General features: G+C 36.1%; 1 protein-coding gene across 3 annotated transcripts; it reads right to left on the bottom strand.

The window, feature by feature from the left end:
* Positions 1-180: 180 nt before the first annotated feature.
* Positions 181-15,813, bottom strand: Nak (Numb-associated kinase). 3 transcript variants are annotated; one of them, XM_018455693.1, is made up of 14 exons: positions 15,120-15,813; positions 13,787-13,902; positions 13,527-13,660; positions 13,194-13,305; positions 12,914-13,117; positions 10,959-11,062; positions 10,676-10,808; positions 10,295-10,558; positions 9,950-10,184; positions 9,503-9,851; positions 9,151-9,292; positions 8,449-8,698; positions 8,060-8,107; positions 181-2,804 (listed from the first exon to the last, which is right to left on the bottom strand). In XM_018455693.1, exons 1-14 carry the CDS (start codon positions 15,232-15,234, stop codon positions 598-600), a joined length of 4,413 nt encoding a protein of 1,470 aa, XP_018311195.1. In that variant the 5' UTR covers positions 15,235-15,813; the 3' UTR covers positions 181-597. The 3 variants fall into 3 exon arrangements, with proteins under 3 accessions (XP_018311195.1, XP_018311196.1, XP_018311197.1); XM_018455694.1 differs by having other exon boundaries at positions 8,060-8,104; XM_018455695.1 differs by having other exon boundaries at positions 9,160-9,292.
* Between the last annotated feature and the right edge of the window lie 1,044 nt (positions 15,814-16,857).

Below are 16,857 nucleotides of genomic sequence, written 5' to 3'. Positions count from 1 at the left end.
AAAGATGTTGATGACGATCGTAGAATTTTATTAATTTGAGAGCAATTTAAGCATTTAAAGAAGCAATTTCTAATACTGCAACATTCGATATTCGGCTTAATCATAGAGATAAAAATTTTAAATATTACTTTTTGCAATTTTCCACGAGAGATCTATTAAATAAATTAATTTCTCTGACTTATTATTATTTTTTCACAAACGCGCATTCCGAAAACAAGCATATAAAACAAACGCAACTTTATTCACTCGGAATTTCACTCTGCGTATTTGCGCGTCCGAAAAACAAATTGTCTTAAACGCAAACGTTTTCTACATATGTACAACCTGTGTATCAACTCCCAGTTGGAAATTTTATCATATCATTTTTACTATCTATTAAGATTAATATCTTGTTAACGCTGTTAATGTGTGTGCATTCACAATACACGTAATAAAACTCTGACCAATCAAATAATTTTGTGTGTATAGAACGGTGTGTTTACCGATGTTTATCTCTACAATATACACAACGAATTAATCAACTATATCATATCGCTGATCCTGTGTTGCTAATAAACGGCTTTGTATTAACTAGCTCCTAACAAAAACCATCTCATTTCAGGTGAACGGATTGCTCCGCCTTTTCAACGATCCAAATCGCTTCTCCGACGCTTCGCGGATCACCTCGAAAGGCGCTACCTTCATTCGACCGGCTTGCCTCTCTTCATTCTCATCGCTGGGGAAATCCTCGAAGCTCATGTTGCTGAAACCAGCGGTCGCGGCCGTGCTCTTCTTGCCCTTGGGTGTTTTCTTGTGACTTACCGATTTGGTCTTGTGAGATGCCTTGTAAGTCGGTAATACATCGGTGACGTCACCGTGATTTTCATTGATCAAGTGGTATTTGGACTTGTCCGATTTGGATTTGTCTTTCTTGTTGTGTTTCGGCGTGTCGTCATCCGCAGCGACCAGAGGCTCGGGCGACATGGGTGATATCATATTGGATGTGATGTCCATCTTAGAGACGCTGTTGACTGCGTGCACGGTGATCCTTGCGGTATGCGTGGTCGTTTGAATCATATAGGCGGACGGTTGCGGCTGTGATGGCGGGGTGGGTGTTAAATGAACGATGGTATTCTTTGGGGACTGCACGACGCTGCTGATCGGCAATGCCGTCGTTAACGTGACGTTGTCCACGTAGTTCGGCGACTGTGACTGCAACTGTGACAGCGACTGCGACAGCGACAGAGACGTCGGGCGTTGCTGCTGCTCATTGAGCTTCAGCGAGGCGAATTCCTCGAACGGAATCGACCCGAAAAGATCCTTGGACGGTTCCGCACTAATCGTTGGATCGGAGTTCACCGTCACCATGCCATATTTCGACGTGGACGCGATTGTGCTCGAGTGACTAGTGTAATAATTGTCCGATGCCACATTGTGGGACTGCAGTGAAACGCAGTTGGCGTAATCAATGTAAGAGGAAGGGCCGACTGGACTCAGGATTGATAGGGGCTGAGTCGGCGCGGAGTCGATGTTCGAAAAATTGGACTGAGCGTTGTTAAAGGGATTGGTGAATCCGCTCGGGCTAAACGGGGAGGAACCGAAGAGGTCCTTCTCAATGTTCTCCTCCTCTTCCTCCTCCTCGGCAACGCTGACGTGAGGGCTGTTTTTGACTGGCGACGACGTTTGGACAACGCTCGGCTGATGGAACGACACTGGCTCTTCGTAAATAGTCTTGCTATTCACGATTGCGATACTTTTGGAATATTTACAAGAGAGAACGGCGGACTTGGACGGAGGTGCGGGTTTACTTTCCACCACGTCCGCAAATACCTCCGCCGGTATAGGCGAGCTCGAGATCGGCGTCACCAGATTCGAGTTGTGAGGCGAGTTCCTCGCACTGCCGCCTAGATCGATGTTCCTGGACTCGCTCTCGCGACTGTCGCTGCTCTTCCGCGAGCTGCTGGACCTCGGAAAAGGTGCCAAGGCGAACACGTCATCCTCCACTTTCCAGATCCCATTGTTAAGTGACTTGGACTTGTCGTTGTCGTCGGACGAACTGTCGCCATTATTAAACAGCAGCGGCTTCGAGCCATATTGATGCCGCACAAAAGGATCGCCGTGCGACTGCTCTGGTTTCGACTCGGGGTCCAGCTCGTCGTCCAGCAACAGCGGCTTCTCACCGTACTGATGGCCAACGATCGGATCCGCGTCGATTGTCGGCAGCTGTTGTTCCTGCTGCCGATAGTGGTGCTTCCTCGGCCTCTTCATCCTGTAATCATCTTCGTGTGTCGCAACAGACTCGCACTCCGCGTGATACGCGGAGCTGCCACACGTGCGCACGCTCTCGGAGATGGTCTCGTCGTGCTTTCCGCACACGTCGCCGTCCTCGTCGTCCTCGTCGTCGTTCACCTCGCCGTCATTACCTTCCTCGTCGTTCATCGCGCGTAGATCGCTGGCCGAGCCGATCGAATCGTCCGACTCGTAATCCACATTCGTCGCGTTCTCCGCGTTGTCGTGCAGCTGGGCGGCGACTCTTCTTCTACGGCTCAGCACGTTCTTCACGCGCCTTCTCTTTGCCTTCTTCGCCCGCTCCTTCACCTCCTTGGCATCCTTGTCGCTATCACTCGATACCTCATCGGCATTGAACGCTAGCTTCTCGTACTTGGAACGGTCCTCCGCCGGCGCACGGACAAACGGCGGTGAAACCGGGCTGGATTCCGTGATCAAGGACGCCTCGTCGTCCACGCCACCAACGCTGCCACCGTGCTCAACCCCAGAGTTCCACTGCGCCAAGGGCACCCTCGCTCTACCGTTCGTCGATTTCCCTGAAAAATAGAGCGTCGCGTTACATTAATACAAATAATATCCGAGAGAGAAGCAAGACATTTTTTTCATATTAATGATAAGTGTATCTTATTTAGAACTAAACTATCACGTAAACCTCTGTTATCACTGAAGCGTAACGTACTTACCTATGTTCTTTCATTTTTTTTGTAAAACCTCATCAGAGAGATATGATTCGATAATGGTCTATGTTAGACAGTATCGATCCTCTCAATTAGCGAAACTCCCTCTTACGCTATGCAGAGTAATCTAAATCTTATAATGAAGAGAAACTGCGAATATTTGCTTCCCAATATAAGAAATTATACTCTTAACTCGTTTTTTTAATTTGTTGAACTATTTTTACTAATATTATATATAAAATATAATTTTTGTACTGTATTATACTATCAATTTATAAATTTCGCTTTTAATACTTTTAAATCAAAATATTTGCGCCTCATAAAATTTACAGATATAACTGATATGACTGATTTTATGATATAAAGCGTGATATCATTATCTACAGAAGAGAAAGAATCAGAAAAAACGGGAAATCGTCTGATTAGGTCTGTTGCATAGTGCACTTTGTTGAGTATGATGTGCATTGGTCTTTTTACAGTTTTACTATAATGAAATTCAGAGAAAGATATAATGTTAGATTCTTCGACATGGAGAAAGTAATACAATATACATATTTTAGGATAAGCTATTTGTTAGTACCGCCACCAATAGGTCTGGAACAGTCCTAATCAGATTCAGAGGATTGAGGATAAGTGTTAAAAACGCAGTAATGCTCTGAGTAACAGGTTTGCTTTAAGCCATCACGAGAGTACACATATCCCTGGCGAGATGCATTAGATTGTTCCCGCACAAAGGGCAAAGTATTGCTGCGTTTTCTGCCAGTAGCGTTCAGAAAAAAACAAATACTCCGTATGCTAATTTACATTTTATTGCTGTAACATTATTTGTCTTAATACAGCGAGAAAAGTATTGTCCGAGATGTTTGTCAGCCCCCTATAGTGCTCTCAATTCGCAAAACAATTTCTCTCTTTTTCATATGAGTCTCGCTACAGATTGAAGAGAAGCATGCTTGTATTTCGATGATGGCGAAAGGGTAAAACCTTTTTGTATGATACATCGCAACTTAATTCATCGTAATTAAAATGTATCTCTCCAAGAGACAGTATGTTATTAGAGACACTATGGGAGGCAAACAAAGCAGGACAAGATTGATAAAGAAAGATTACGTAAATAAATTCGATTCGAAACGAAAGGGTTTGTGCCTCCCAAACTCATTAGGTTGTTCCAGACATTGCATTGGACAGATAAGAGTATATAATTTCTCGTAAATTTTTCTTTCACAAAGAAATAAGCACATTTATCAACTATCGTCAATTGTCTCCGCCTTGCCCTTAGGGATCTGTGATACTTACACACACTCAAGAAAGAATTAACATTACAGCGGTTTTGGTAATACTACTAGTGTCAGTAAAAAACGGATATCCTAACTTTGTTGGACTTTTTGCAATAAAATTAATTCTCCCCAATATATAATTTTTAAAAAAATATTAATATGTGTCGTTATATTTGAATTATTACTTTACTATTATTACTTCGCTATATAAAAACTTCATTAGGAAATATAACAATTATAACAAGTACATCCAATATTAATTAATGCCTATAGCACTTGTTACAATATAAGATATGTCATTTGATATAGATATTAACGCATTGGACAACAATACGTAAGACTAGTATGCAAAATACAAAAATACGCAACACAGATCGTGATTTTTTACACTTTCACATAAGATAAAATAATGTAATTAGCAACGCTGCCTTCCAATTATTTCTCTTATAAGTTGCAGATGTTACCACAATGCTAAATTACATCATTTTGTCTTAAAATTTTGTATACAGGCCAAGGAAAAATACAAGTGGAGAAATTAGTTATACCAAAGTGAAACCCAAATTAACAAATACCGTGTAAAAGCGGTAATTGAGATATTATACTATGAAAAGAAATTAACAAACAACAAACTGAAAAAGATACAATCGAGGTGAAAGAAATGAAGGACAAGGAAGAAGAGCGAGAAATGAAAATAATCGCTAGTATTATTTGCCAGCCACTGTAGTATTACCATCGCGCAAAGCAGATACAATCTTGTGATCTTTGTATAATAACCCTTAATTTATGTCTGTATGTATATATTCACGCATTGCGCCAGAGATTCGTCATTTTGTGGAAAAGAAAGGTTCATATTATTACTTCCGCACACAAAAATAAATCTCCGTATTCGACAATATATCCAGAAACAAATGTTCTTCCCAGTTCCATACTTCTCGCGTTAACACATGTTTTAATGGCATTGCGTATAATATTCTTTTAGAACTTGAAATCTATTTTCCCCTCGTTCTTCCTTTTATATGCTATATAATACAATCATTATAACACATGATACGTTTGCACGTATATGTATATGAGTAGGACAAAATAGTGTACCTAAACTTTGTGTATCACATAATATATAACATAATTTTTCATATATATATATATTGCATTATGTATATATATATGCATATAGATGTATGTATTTTATTATGCATATGTAATATTTATATGTAATTTGTTCCTCCCTTTTATCGACACACCAACTATTCTGTATGGAAACACTAAAATAAAAGCTAATTTCCGCTTTGTGCACTACATATCATAGGAACATCTATTATTAAAGACAAAATTTTTTTAGCCTATATATGTATGTTCATCATATTTTCAACAATACTTAATAATTACACTTGTTCTAACATAATTAATATACAGCGTATTTTTCATGTCTAATGTTCGATGTATTATCCTTACGCTGTAATTTACTATTTGAGGTAAGTAGAAGTCAATATGTAATTTACTGGTAATATTCTACCATTCCTTTCTCACATAATTGAGCATAACTGAGCGGATTTGCATCACAATCACTTTTTTACAAATATATTGGTAAAATAACCAATTCTTCAATCATCTTTATTAAAACGATAACAAAGTATTTCGATAAGCAAGTAAAAGAATCAACGTAAAAGAAAAAAAATTTTTATGAATTTTTTAGTCTATTTCTAAAAATTTCAACAAGCATAAAAATATGGTTTAAATGAATAATTATATATGTATGTATATGTTAAAAATTAAAATTTTTTTTTAATTACACAATAATCTTTCGATCATAAATAAATATACATAGAAATAAAGATTTCCTTGCAAAAAAATTTTTGCTTAGATTACACTTCCTGTTAATTATATTTATCATATTATATTTAACAGATATAAGATTTATGTTTAAAATAATAAGAGCGTCACATAATAAGTTTTTGAAACTCATTAGTTAACTAAGACATTTTTTCCATTTCCATTTATATGAGTAGCAACATTTAAAAACATATCACACGTCTTTGGTAAATTAGACAGTAATATAATTCGATTCCTTCATTTATCTAAAAAAATAAACATTATTTTTAAGAAACATTTCTTCTAATTAAATTTAATGAAGCAGTGCAACAATGTAATCAACATTATCACACAGTAATTGATTATGTATCATATCACAAATCAAGTTTCGCATGTAATACTAATTCGAAATTGAGAGAGGAAACATTTACTTTATATATATTACTTCGAAACATTTTTCATTTTTTATCATTATTTCAAATTCTGAAAATTAAGATTTATGTACATGGAAGTGCAGGAAAGCGTAACATGCCGATAATCATCAGCATTTATCTACATCTATTGTCCACAAATATTTTGTATAAATACATTACTAATTATCTATCTTATTCAATAATCATTCCAATTATGAGCAATTGAAAATAATATAAATCCAAGGAAAAAAGAATTCGAATTATAAGAATAAAATTTTTCTGATTTTACAAGGGCAGGTTTTGGAGTGACTCTCACCGATTTCAATGAAAGTCAGGTTTGTAGAATGTTCCCCTGAATAAAAATCATCCCCCATTTGGGCGTAGACGGTCTACCGTTTCCGAGATATTTCAATATTAAAGTTCATAACGGCATTTCCTTTAGAGTTTATTAGAATGTTCACTCAAATATTTGTAGTGGATATGATAACAACCTCCCCATGCAGCGCTGAATTTGCAGCAATATCGTTGCAAAATCTCTGCAATATTGCACAAAAGTTGCAATATCCACTACGCTACAAATACTCGAATATAAACGTTCTAATAAAGTAATAAACTCTAAAGGAAATGTTATCAACTTTAATTATTGAAATATCTCGGAAACGGTAGACGCCCAAATGGAGAGTGATTTTTATTCAGAGGAATACACTCTACAATCTTGCCATGTTTCACTGAAATCGGTGAGGGTCATTCCGGAGCTTGCCCTTGTTAGATGAACTGTTCTTTATTTCTGTTATTAACCTATACCTTCACATGTGTTATTGTGATTCACAGGTTTCTTTTTCATATAATTTGTGCTGAATTTCATAATTTAATTATTTCGTCAATTATATATGAAATTAAACTAAAAACACAAGCAAAATTACGTAATAAGAATAAAAATAATTAAATCCACTTAATTAGGTTATCGAATGAAGACTGTGATGTTTTATAAATTTATAATTATTAAACATATTTAATATTTTTCTAATTTTTCATATTTATATATATACATAAAGCTAAATTATGAAATTTTGGAGAAAGTCTTAGTTGTATAATAAGATTACTTCTAGTACTTTATTTCTTATAAAGTAATTCGGTAGTGAATTAAAAGTTAATTATAACAAAAAATTCAAAAATTAAACTATGTAATTATATTTTAGTATTTATATTGTAAACTACATCTATAAAGCTTTACATATATCCACTGATATATAAGAAACAAATGTTAAACTAATAAAACTATGTTATATTCAACAATATGTATAAAAAGAAAAAATCTCTTCACACACGTCACATTTTAAATAAACAGTTCAAAACTTGTCATTTGGTGAAGCAACTACCGAATTTCATAAATTTTTTGGCATACTTGATATACAACTTAGACTGAAAACGATGAAAGACAATGGTTATAACTACAGCTTCAAAACCTCACGTAGCGATGATGGCAAAAGGAAGAAACCAAGTATTAAGACAGCGAGCGAATGACTTTCAAATCAAGTATAGATTAATAGATTAATACAGGAACAAGAGGAGGAAGAGAGATGATGAAGGAGAGTGTAAGAAGGATTTTATGCATTACCTCCAGCAATAGCAGCAGTCTTTGACCCGATTTTATTCTTCTTCCCTGCTAAGAAAGAACCAAAATATTAATAAATACTTAAATCTTATAAATATATATGCTAAATTTTTTTTGGAAGACTAATATACAGTGTCTATAAAGTCTGAGCCAGGTTCTATATCTCGGAAACAGCTGTAGATATAGAAAAAGTGGAACGCAGCCTTAGTCTCGAGAAGGTCACTTAAAGTCAAGTCCATATTTTCATCATACGTCCCCCTTAATAGCTTAATACTACTGTTAATCCTACAATTTTCGTACGAAACATTTTTCCATATCTACAGTCGTTTCCGAGATATACAGGCATGGATCAGACTTTATAGACATCCTGTAGAACTTTAACAAGAACTTACTTGGCAGGCTAAAGGGTGCAGATTCAAAAGGATCTTCTGGTAATTCGGTATACGTCATAACAAGGCTTTCGCGACTTTTTACCCCACTGATACTGGTGTTGCTCCCCCTTCTTATTTTATCAAATTCAGCACCAAAGATATGATCTTCCGTTAACTGATTAAAAGGTTGTACATCCTCAAACGGATTCCACGTCGCTACGTCTGCGCTTAATGACCTCCCCTCTGATCCCATTAGGCTTGAAAGTTCACCCTGATAAAAATGTAGGTAAGCTTTTTAATGTTAACTGTTTTCAAGAAATACTTTCAATATCAATAGTTACTTGAAGATCATGGATTATCATTAATGATAGTGCAGTGCATAAAATAATAATAATAATAATAATAACAACAACAAATACAAATATATATAAAAAACAAGATTCTAAGTAAATAAAAATAAACAAAATTTTACATTTTACATATAATATCTACGCGATATTTTCGTTCAAAGAAATTTTTATTTTATTTATATTATTGAATAATTTTCCAATATCTCTAAAACAATTTCATCATCTTTTCGTGTATGTCAGATATAATTTTAAACTATAGTAAATATAAAACGGAAATTTTTTTCCAATAATGTAAAACGCGATTCATATTTTGTAGGCACACCAATGTCGTTCAACAAAAATAAATATAAAATTGTGCGCTTCGTGTACTTACAACACGTACATGCGAGGCACTAGTTGCTATACAAGGCCTTGTGTCACTTGGAAGTTCCGGTGGCGTAGTTGGATCATCTGAACGTGGCTTGACCGAAGCCTCATATGGCGCTAAGAATTGAGTGGTTTCAGTTGCAAACGCTCTGTAAATGTCGAAATGACCATAATGTAAAATAAAAATATTTTAGTGCGAAGAGAAATATCCTGATATCTTAAAACTATCATATATGGCAGCGTTAATTTAAAAGAAATTTGCCAAATATTTAAGTCTCATAAGTATCGATTTTTATAAAATTTTTATAAAATCCTATAGATATAAAAAGAAGAGAGTTTTAAATATATAACAGACTTACTTATTAAAAGCACTCGTGTCACTGACGTTCCTCCTATGACGCGAGGACGATAATGTCGGACTGTCAGGCGGAGATATGCTCGAACTTATATTTTGACTCAAACTTTCTGTCTTATTAACCGGTTTCGGCAAAGCCGGTGGCGTCACCGTTGATGGAGTCGCCATGTTAGGCCCCGTCGGAATGGATAATTTCGACGGTAATGAAGTGACTGGTGGATACTTGGATGACGATGGGTAACTAGGATTAGACAGTTTCGGAAGAATCTTGCTGGGTTTCGGTGCAACAGGAGGTGGTATTTTAGTAGGTGGCGGCATCGCTCTCGCGTCATCCTTGAACGGATCTGGATACCCTGTAAAAGCAGCAATGCGAAAAAAAGATCATTTGATCATTTTTACTTTAAATTTGCTTTTATTTCGTGGTATTTAGATATGTCGTTATTTAGATTACCTGACGGCGGAAATAGAGCTTCCAAATTTTTCTCGTTTACGTTCGTCGTAGCTCTCGCGTCGTGCTGCCTCGAATCAAAGTAAAATGCATTTTTATCTTGAACGGTAACAGGTGACTGCTGAGTTAAAGGAGAATGACTGATCATCGGGCTCTGCGATTGACCGTACTGTGACGGTTGTCCTTGCGACTGGCCAAAAGGAACATTTTGACTGGGGGTGCAAACGTGTGGCGATACCTGACAGGACGAAACGATTATATTAAGCATTTGATGAAAAAAACCTAAACATTTCCGTATATTTCAAACAGAGAAATCGAGTACGCAAGCGAGAGACTTGTTAGCCTTACTTGAACATAAGAAATAGAATTTGACGGTGTAGTTTGCGTCTGATTTCCTTGGCCTGATATTTGTCCTACGATTTGACCACTCAAACTGATCGGTCCCGTGCTAACGGCTTGCCCCTTTGGTCTTTGCCTCGGCGTCACAGACGTGCCCTCAACCGTCGTCGCTATAGATGTAGGTTTTGGAGTTTTTACAGATGTCGATCTTTTAATATTTTCGGATTCCATAGGTGGGCATGATAATGATTCTATCGTTGGGGTTGGGACTTTCTGTAAAGATAAATTAACGAGAACTAAGTTATTAAAAAAAAAAATAGTATGTAAGAGACACATTTGATATAAATTTGTAATACTATTATAGTTGTGTAAGTATTACAATCTACATACATGTAAATTTTGCACAGGACATTCTTTGCCCTGAATTTGAAAAACAATTGCGGAAACTTGATAAATATCAGGGCGTATGTCAGGATCTGGCTCAAGCATGTATCGAATTAAACAATGAAGTGCTCTACTATATCTGTAACATAAAAATATTTTATGTACACATCCAATCTACTTAACACATATATATGTTATGTTATTCATTTATTTATTCATTAAATAATTAAATTAATTCGTTAAGTAATCAAAATTGAAGTAATTTGTATCTACATAATTTTTTACATACCTTGAATTATCCGGTATAGTGAAATTTCCAGATTGTATGGCAAGCGTGCTTTCGCCAAACGGTAGTGTAAAAAAGCAGAGTTTATACAACAAACATCCTAAAGCCTGAAAGACAGGAATTGTATGTAAAAGACTCGCCGATAAGATTTTTTAAATTTTATTTACATATCACTTCCTTTGAAAATAACACATTCAAAAAACGATTTTCGAGTTATTAACATGAATGAATTAAGGTGTGTCCAGATTATCGAGTCGAACTTTGAGCCACGAGTATTTCAGTAGGCATTTATTACGCGACTTGGCAAAAGACAATAAAATATTTACCGAAATGCTCGTGGCTTGAAGTTTGACTCAATATTCGATTCGATAATCTAAACGTATCTTTAGATAAATATTACCTTATCAATATTGTAAAAAATAAACTATTTTCATAAAAAATCGTCGAGAACGTTACGACTTTTAATTTTTGTTTCAAAAAAGAGAATCATAACAATTCTAAAAAGATAGTTAAAAAATCGTAATAACTCAAAGAATAATGTAAGAGGTTACATACATTGAAAGTAAAATGTAATAAATATTTGTTTTGAACAGTGCCAGTTGAATATTTACTAAATGTAAATATATATACATATACATGTAGATATATTTATTTGATGCAAGAACTATTCATTTGATTTAATTATTAAATTTTTTTATTTAGCAAATATTTATTTTCCGTATAAATAAATGTTGTATTAGTACTTTATACAATTATTTATTAAAATTTAGTACCTTTTTTTCTCAATGTCTCGACATCAAAGAATTGACGTATTTTGGGATATTTTTCTGGACAAGGAGTAAAATAAATTTAAAAACTAATAATTCCACATTTTTTAATATTTTATTTATAATAAAAAATTTTTTCTGTCCAATTTGATTATATATAGCCTCCGTAATCTGTAGTTGCGTATATCTCTGCAAAAAATCTCGGCTCCATGAACAACATTCTAACTTTCTGTGGAAAAATTATTAAAGCTCGGTTTTTCATCATCTAGTTAACTTATGGTTAGGCTTAATCCTTTTGGGCTTCATCTATGATATCACGGATGAAGTCCATTGGGTGAAACATCAAGTTTTAAACTTAACCACAAATGAATAAAATGATAATGAAAAATCAGGCTTAAAATGTATTAAAATTCCAGTATTGCCTCCCTTTTCTAAAATAATGTTGTAGCTAAGGACCATGGGCTCAACGTTTTGAATTTATGAAAAATAAAAAAATTAAACCAAATTAAAAAGTGTCAATTTTTCGTCTAAAATTCAGTCAATTCTTTTAAATTTATTAGAAAAATATTAAAAATTAAATTTAAAAAAATAAGTCAATGGCCCTTAGGTATAACATTAATTTAGAAAACAATATTGAAATTTTAATATTTTTGTATTTCTAGAGAAAGTTAGGATGCTGCTCATGGAACATCCTAACTTCCGATAGAAATTTTCGTGTGGCGGCTGCAGAAATTACGAAGTCCACATGTAACCAAATTGAAAATTTTTTTTATATAAATAAAATATCAAGTAACAATATTGAATTATTATAGTTTTTCAATTTATTTTATTCTCTTCCTGAAAAAAAAAATCCCAAAATGATGATTAATTTTTCGGCGCCTAGAATGTATGTAACCTCTTAAAAAAAATCGTCGCGATTCCAAACGGGTAATTTTAAAAAATCAAAAATTCATGAAAGATTTTTAAAGGTTGTAAAACAAAAATGATATTTGATCATATTAAAACATATTCTTTTTGCCATTATTATTTTGTCAGTTAAAAATTTCTGTCAAATTAAAATGTAATTTTTCCTTCTTTCTGAGGGAAATTAATTTTTTTAAATTGTCTCACTTTTAAAGTAAAGGAACAATATCACGATCGTCACGTATATGCGATGCATATAAACGTAAGTAATATATATTAAGTACTCACCCAAATATCTGCTTTCGTAGTAATAGGTTTTCCACAGTACATATCGACCATTTCAGGTGCTCTGTAGCTTAAAGTGGTGTATTTCTTTATTTCTTCCTCAACTACGGCAGCACCGTGGACACCGGGATTAAGAATCTTTCCCGTCGCAGATCCAAAATCACATAAAACGTAATGACCATTGTCAGCGAGCAATATATTTTCCACCTATCGCAAGACAATTAAATGTAGCTCATGATATTTCCGACGACATTACATAATATCCATTAATTAAGTAATTCACCTTGAGATCTCTATGAATTATGGGTGTTTGACAGTGATGCAATCTTGACACAGCTTCACAAACGTCACAAAAAATTTGTAGAACTTCTGATTCACTGAAACCTGTTTGCAACCTAGAAATAAGAAATTGTATTAATGTCTAACTAATGTATGCCATAAATTTTAATATTATTAGATGAGCAAAAATAATAATTGATAATATTTCGTAATTATTTGGAATTAGATATGACACATATGTATGCATACACACGCAATGTATGTAAATATATACACATAAAATTGTCCAAATATTATTAAAAATAAAGAATGTGATAAAAAAAAAGTTACTCCTAACCTGTTATTCATCATTTGAAGAACTTGGGATTTACAGTAAGGCATTAAAAGCAGAAGTTCGTGTATTCCTCCAGTGGTGTGAGTTATGCTACTATCTACATATCCTATGATATTTTTATGACCACTCAGGTTGCTCTGCAAATAATTCATTCAATTTTCAATCCATATAATCAAAATGCCATATATTTTCATAAAAAAAAATTAACTAGCATTACTAATTATAGTACAAACTAGCATTTTATCATTTACAAAAGTACTCACAGCAATTTGAATTTCTCTTTTGCACACGTTGAGATCATGTTCATTGTTGACATACATCCGTTTAAGTGCATATCGTCCACCTGAGGCTTTGACCAAAAATACAATTGCAAATCCTCCTGTAAAACAACAGTTATCTTACATGAGACACACAGCAGAAAGACAGAGAGACAACAAATGCAAAATATTTTCAGTATTTAATTATAATCATATATATTCAAACTAGATTAAAGAAAAAAATTATAACCAGAATGAAAAAAATATGAAATAGGAAATCTACAAAGTTATTGTGCATGTTGTGTGTTGTAATTTGACACAGATACAATTACAAGAGTGATAATAAAAGATACGATATTCTACTCGGCTTTATCTCAAAGTAAATTTGCTGATCAGACAATCAATTTGTTTGTCAGTTTCGGCTATATCGATGTGTAACAATATACCTCCATCATCTGGTATGCAACTATTATATATAAAAAACTTCTCGCAGCATTAACTCTTCGGAACATAATTGACATCCCGATTTTTTAAATGGCATGAAACTGACACTTTACAATCCGTGTATTAATGTTCCTAAGAAGTAATGAATTAGACACTCGTTAGCAAAATATCTTAGTAAAATATCAACTGTATTTGCATTTTCACATATGAATGTTACTAAGCACCAAGATCAGTTTTGACCAAAAGATGGCTTTCTTCTTCTCTCTTATTTACGTTTAAAATATCTTATTTTTTGTGTGAATCCTGCAGCATTAGTTTTCTAAAAGACAATCGATTGTTTATTCCAGAGCAACATAATTGATATTTCTTGGAACCATGAACTCCGTCAACAGTGTAAAACGCATAGTTCATGATCGACGTATCAAAAATTAACGGCCCTTACAGAAAGTAATACTCCAGTTTCAATACTAAAAATTATTTATTTGTTAATATTAGAGAAGCAGTGTTGTTTAGAACTTATTAGTCCTTGAAATGAGTAATTAATCAGTATTAAATTTCTATAAGGGGGAACTTAACGATGTCCACCAACCACCCGCCCTGGATGCGGATGAAGATCGTACACGGTCGTCGCTTATCTCACACTCGCTGAGGACAATCCACGACAGAGAGGAGAGGAGAGAGAGAGAGAGAAAAGAAAGAGAGAAAAGCAGGACAGTCAGGCGTGGCGGAGGGCGGGCAAGGTTGCGGTGCAAAATAGAACAGAGGGGATCCATTCGCGTACACTTCCACTGGAGGCTGAAACACAGAGGAGCACACACAAGAGCGGGAACGAGAGGAAGTGTTGATGTCGTTATAGAACGTCAGAAAAGGAACGATGTTCGAGAAAACGGCGTACCTTCTGCCAGGACCTCCTCGACGGTGACGGTGTGGCGGCCCACGACAAACACCTTCCCCAGGTAACTGTTGGGTTCCTTCGACGTGTTGTCGATCTTGGAGAATAGTTTCTTCATGCTGGCGCGCTTCGTCCTCGCCGTCGACGTCGATTTGACATAGGGCCCCTCGCGCTGCCGCTGCGCTCCGCTCCGCTCCGCTCGGCCGATCTCGCCGATCACCGCCCCCGGAACGGTACGGTACGGTACGGTACGATACGGTACGACGGCACGACGATCTGGTGCGGCGCTCTCTCGCGCGGCTGGACCTCTCCTCCTTCTCCGCCGCTACTGCCAGAGTTAGAGAGAGAAAGAGAAAGAGAGAACGAGAGAGAGAGAGAGGAAAGAGCGAAAGACCCGTCCCTGATCAGCCGCAATAGGTTTCCCGTCAACACACGGTCTCCTTATCGCGTATAGACCGACCACGGCGCACCTCCTCAACCGTAGGATATTGCCACGAAGGTGGTCATGATAACAGTCGTCAACGTATTATACATCACTCCTCCACCGTCGCTCCACGGTCGACATCAGTCGACATCGTACTCGGACCGCGAGCCGACTGCGCAGCCGCGCCTCCGCAGCGGCGACGTCGGAAACATATGTGCGCTACTTCCGGCCGAATGTCAAAACTGTCCGTTGGCTGGCGCGCCCGCCGGCTATCGTGACGCTCTACGGTTCCTGTAGTAATTATTGTGGGAATTGTATTATTATTATGTAACTATATATAGGAACTGTATTATTATTATTATAATAGCAGCTTATATTATTACAATTAATTATTATAGAGACACTACCGTGGCGCCTCCGCCGTTCGTTCGTTCGTGCGTGCGCAACGGTGCGCAAAGGATTACAAAAGATCGCGTCTAGATAAAAATTTTTTCCCAGCTTCGCAGAACTCGCGGACGAGACTCCACGAAAGAACGTGAAAGAACTGCTTCTTCCGCGCGAAAGAAAAACTCATCGCTCCTCGATACGCGGCCCGAAAAACCGCTCGACCGTCGAAAACACCGCCGGCATGGCGTTTCTGCGAGTTACGTCATCGACCACGTGACTCGAGACCCCGCACCCACACGGCGTGACGACCCGTGTTCCGTTGCTGCGACGCAAAACGTGGCATTCGGAGTCTCAGGATCCTAAAGTTGAATCTTCAATATATCTCCCCCCTGATCGTCTTGTACGTTGATGATACAAAGCACGCGTACTAAAATATGTCATCTCTTTCATTACCGTAAAGAGTGGAAAAACGAGCCATTCGTAACGCGAAACGCAACGAGTTAACGGACACGACAGCCGGCGACTCTCGATCGACCGTCTTCGTCTGTTTCGATCATCTCGATAGCTTTCGCTTGTCTCGATCTCACCGGCGCAGAAGCGCAGATCCCGATAATTGATACGTTTCCATGATGTTATTTATTGCGTTAGAATTGAAACTTTCCGTTTCGCTTTTACAACGATCGAGACCAATTAACGGAACGCAGGTTTTTTTTACTCAGCTCGTATAATTTTCCATGACTGTTTCATAATTTAATGAAATAATCTTATTGTTTAATGAAATAATATATGTATACTCTGTTCGTATAAATAAGGTGACAATATCATTATCAGATATTTAATTGTTTAATATTTGTATGCTTTTATATATTTAATCGCACAAGTAATCACATTTACAGCCTTTTAGAAATTTCTCGTTTAATATTATTTTAC

Source organism: Mycetomoellerius zeteki, unplaced genomic scaffold (assembly GCF_001594055.1).
Source record: "Mycetomoellerius zeteki isolate Tzet28-1 unplaced genomic scaffold, Tzet1.0 scaffold504, whole genome shotgun sequence".
Taxonomy (NCBI): Eukaryota; Metazoa; Arthropoda; class Insecta; order Hymenoptera; family Formicidae; genus Mycetomoellerius; species Mycetomoellerius zeteki.
Note: the sequence above shows the minus strand (reverse complement) of the source record. Positions and strands in the feature narration are given on the sequence as shown.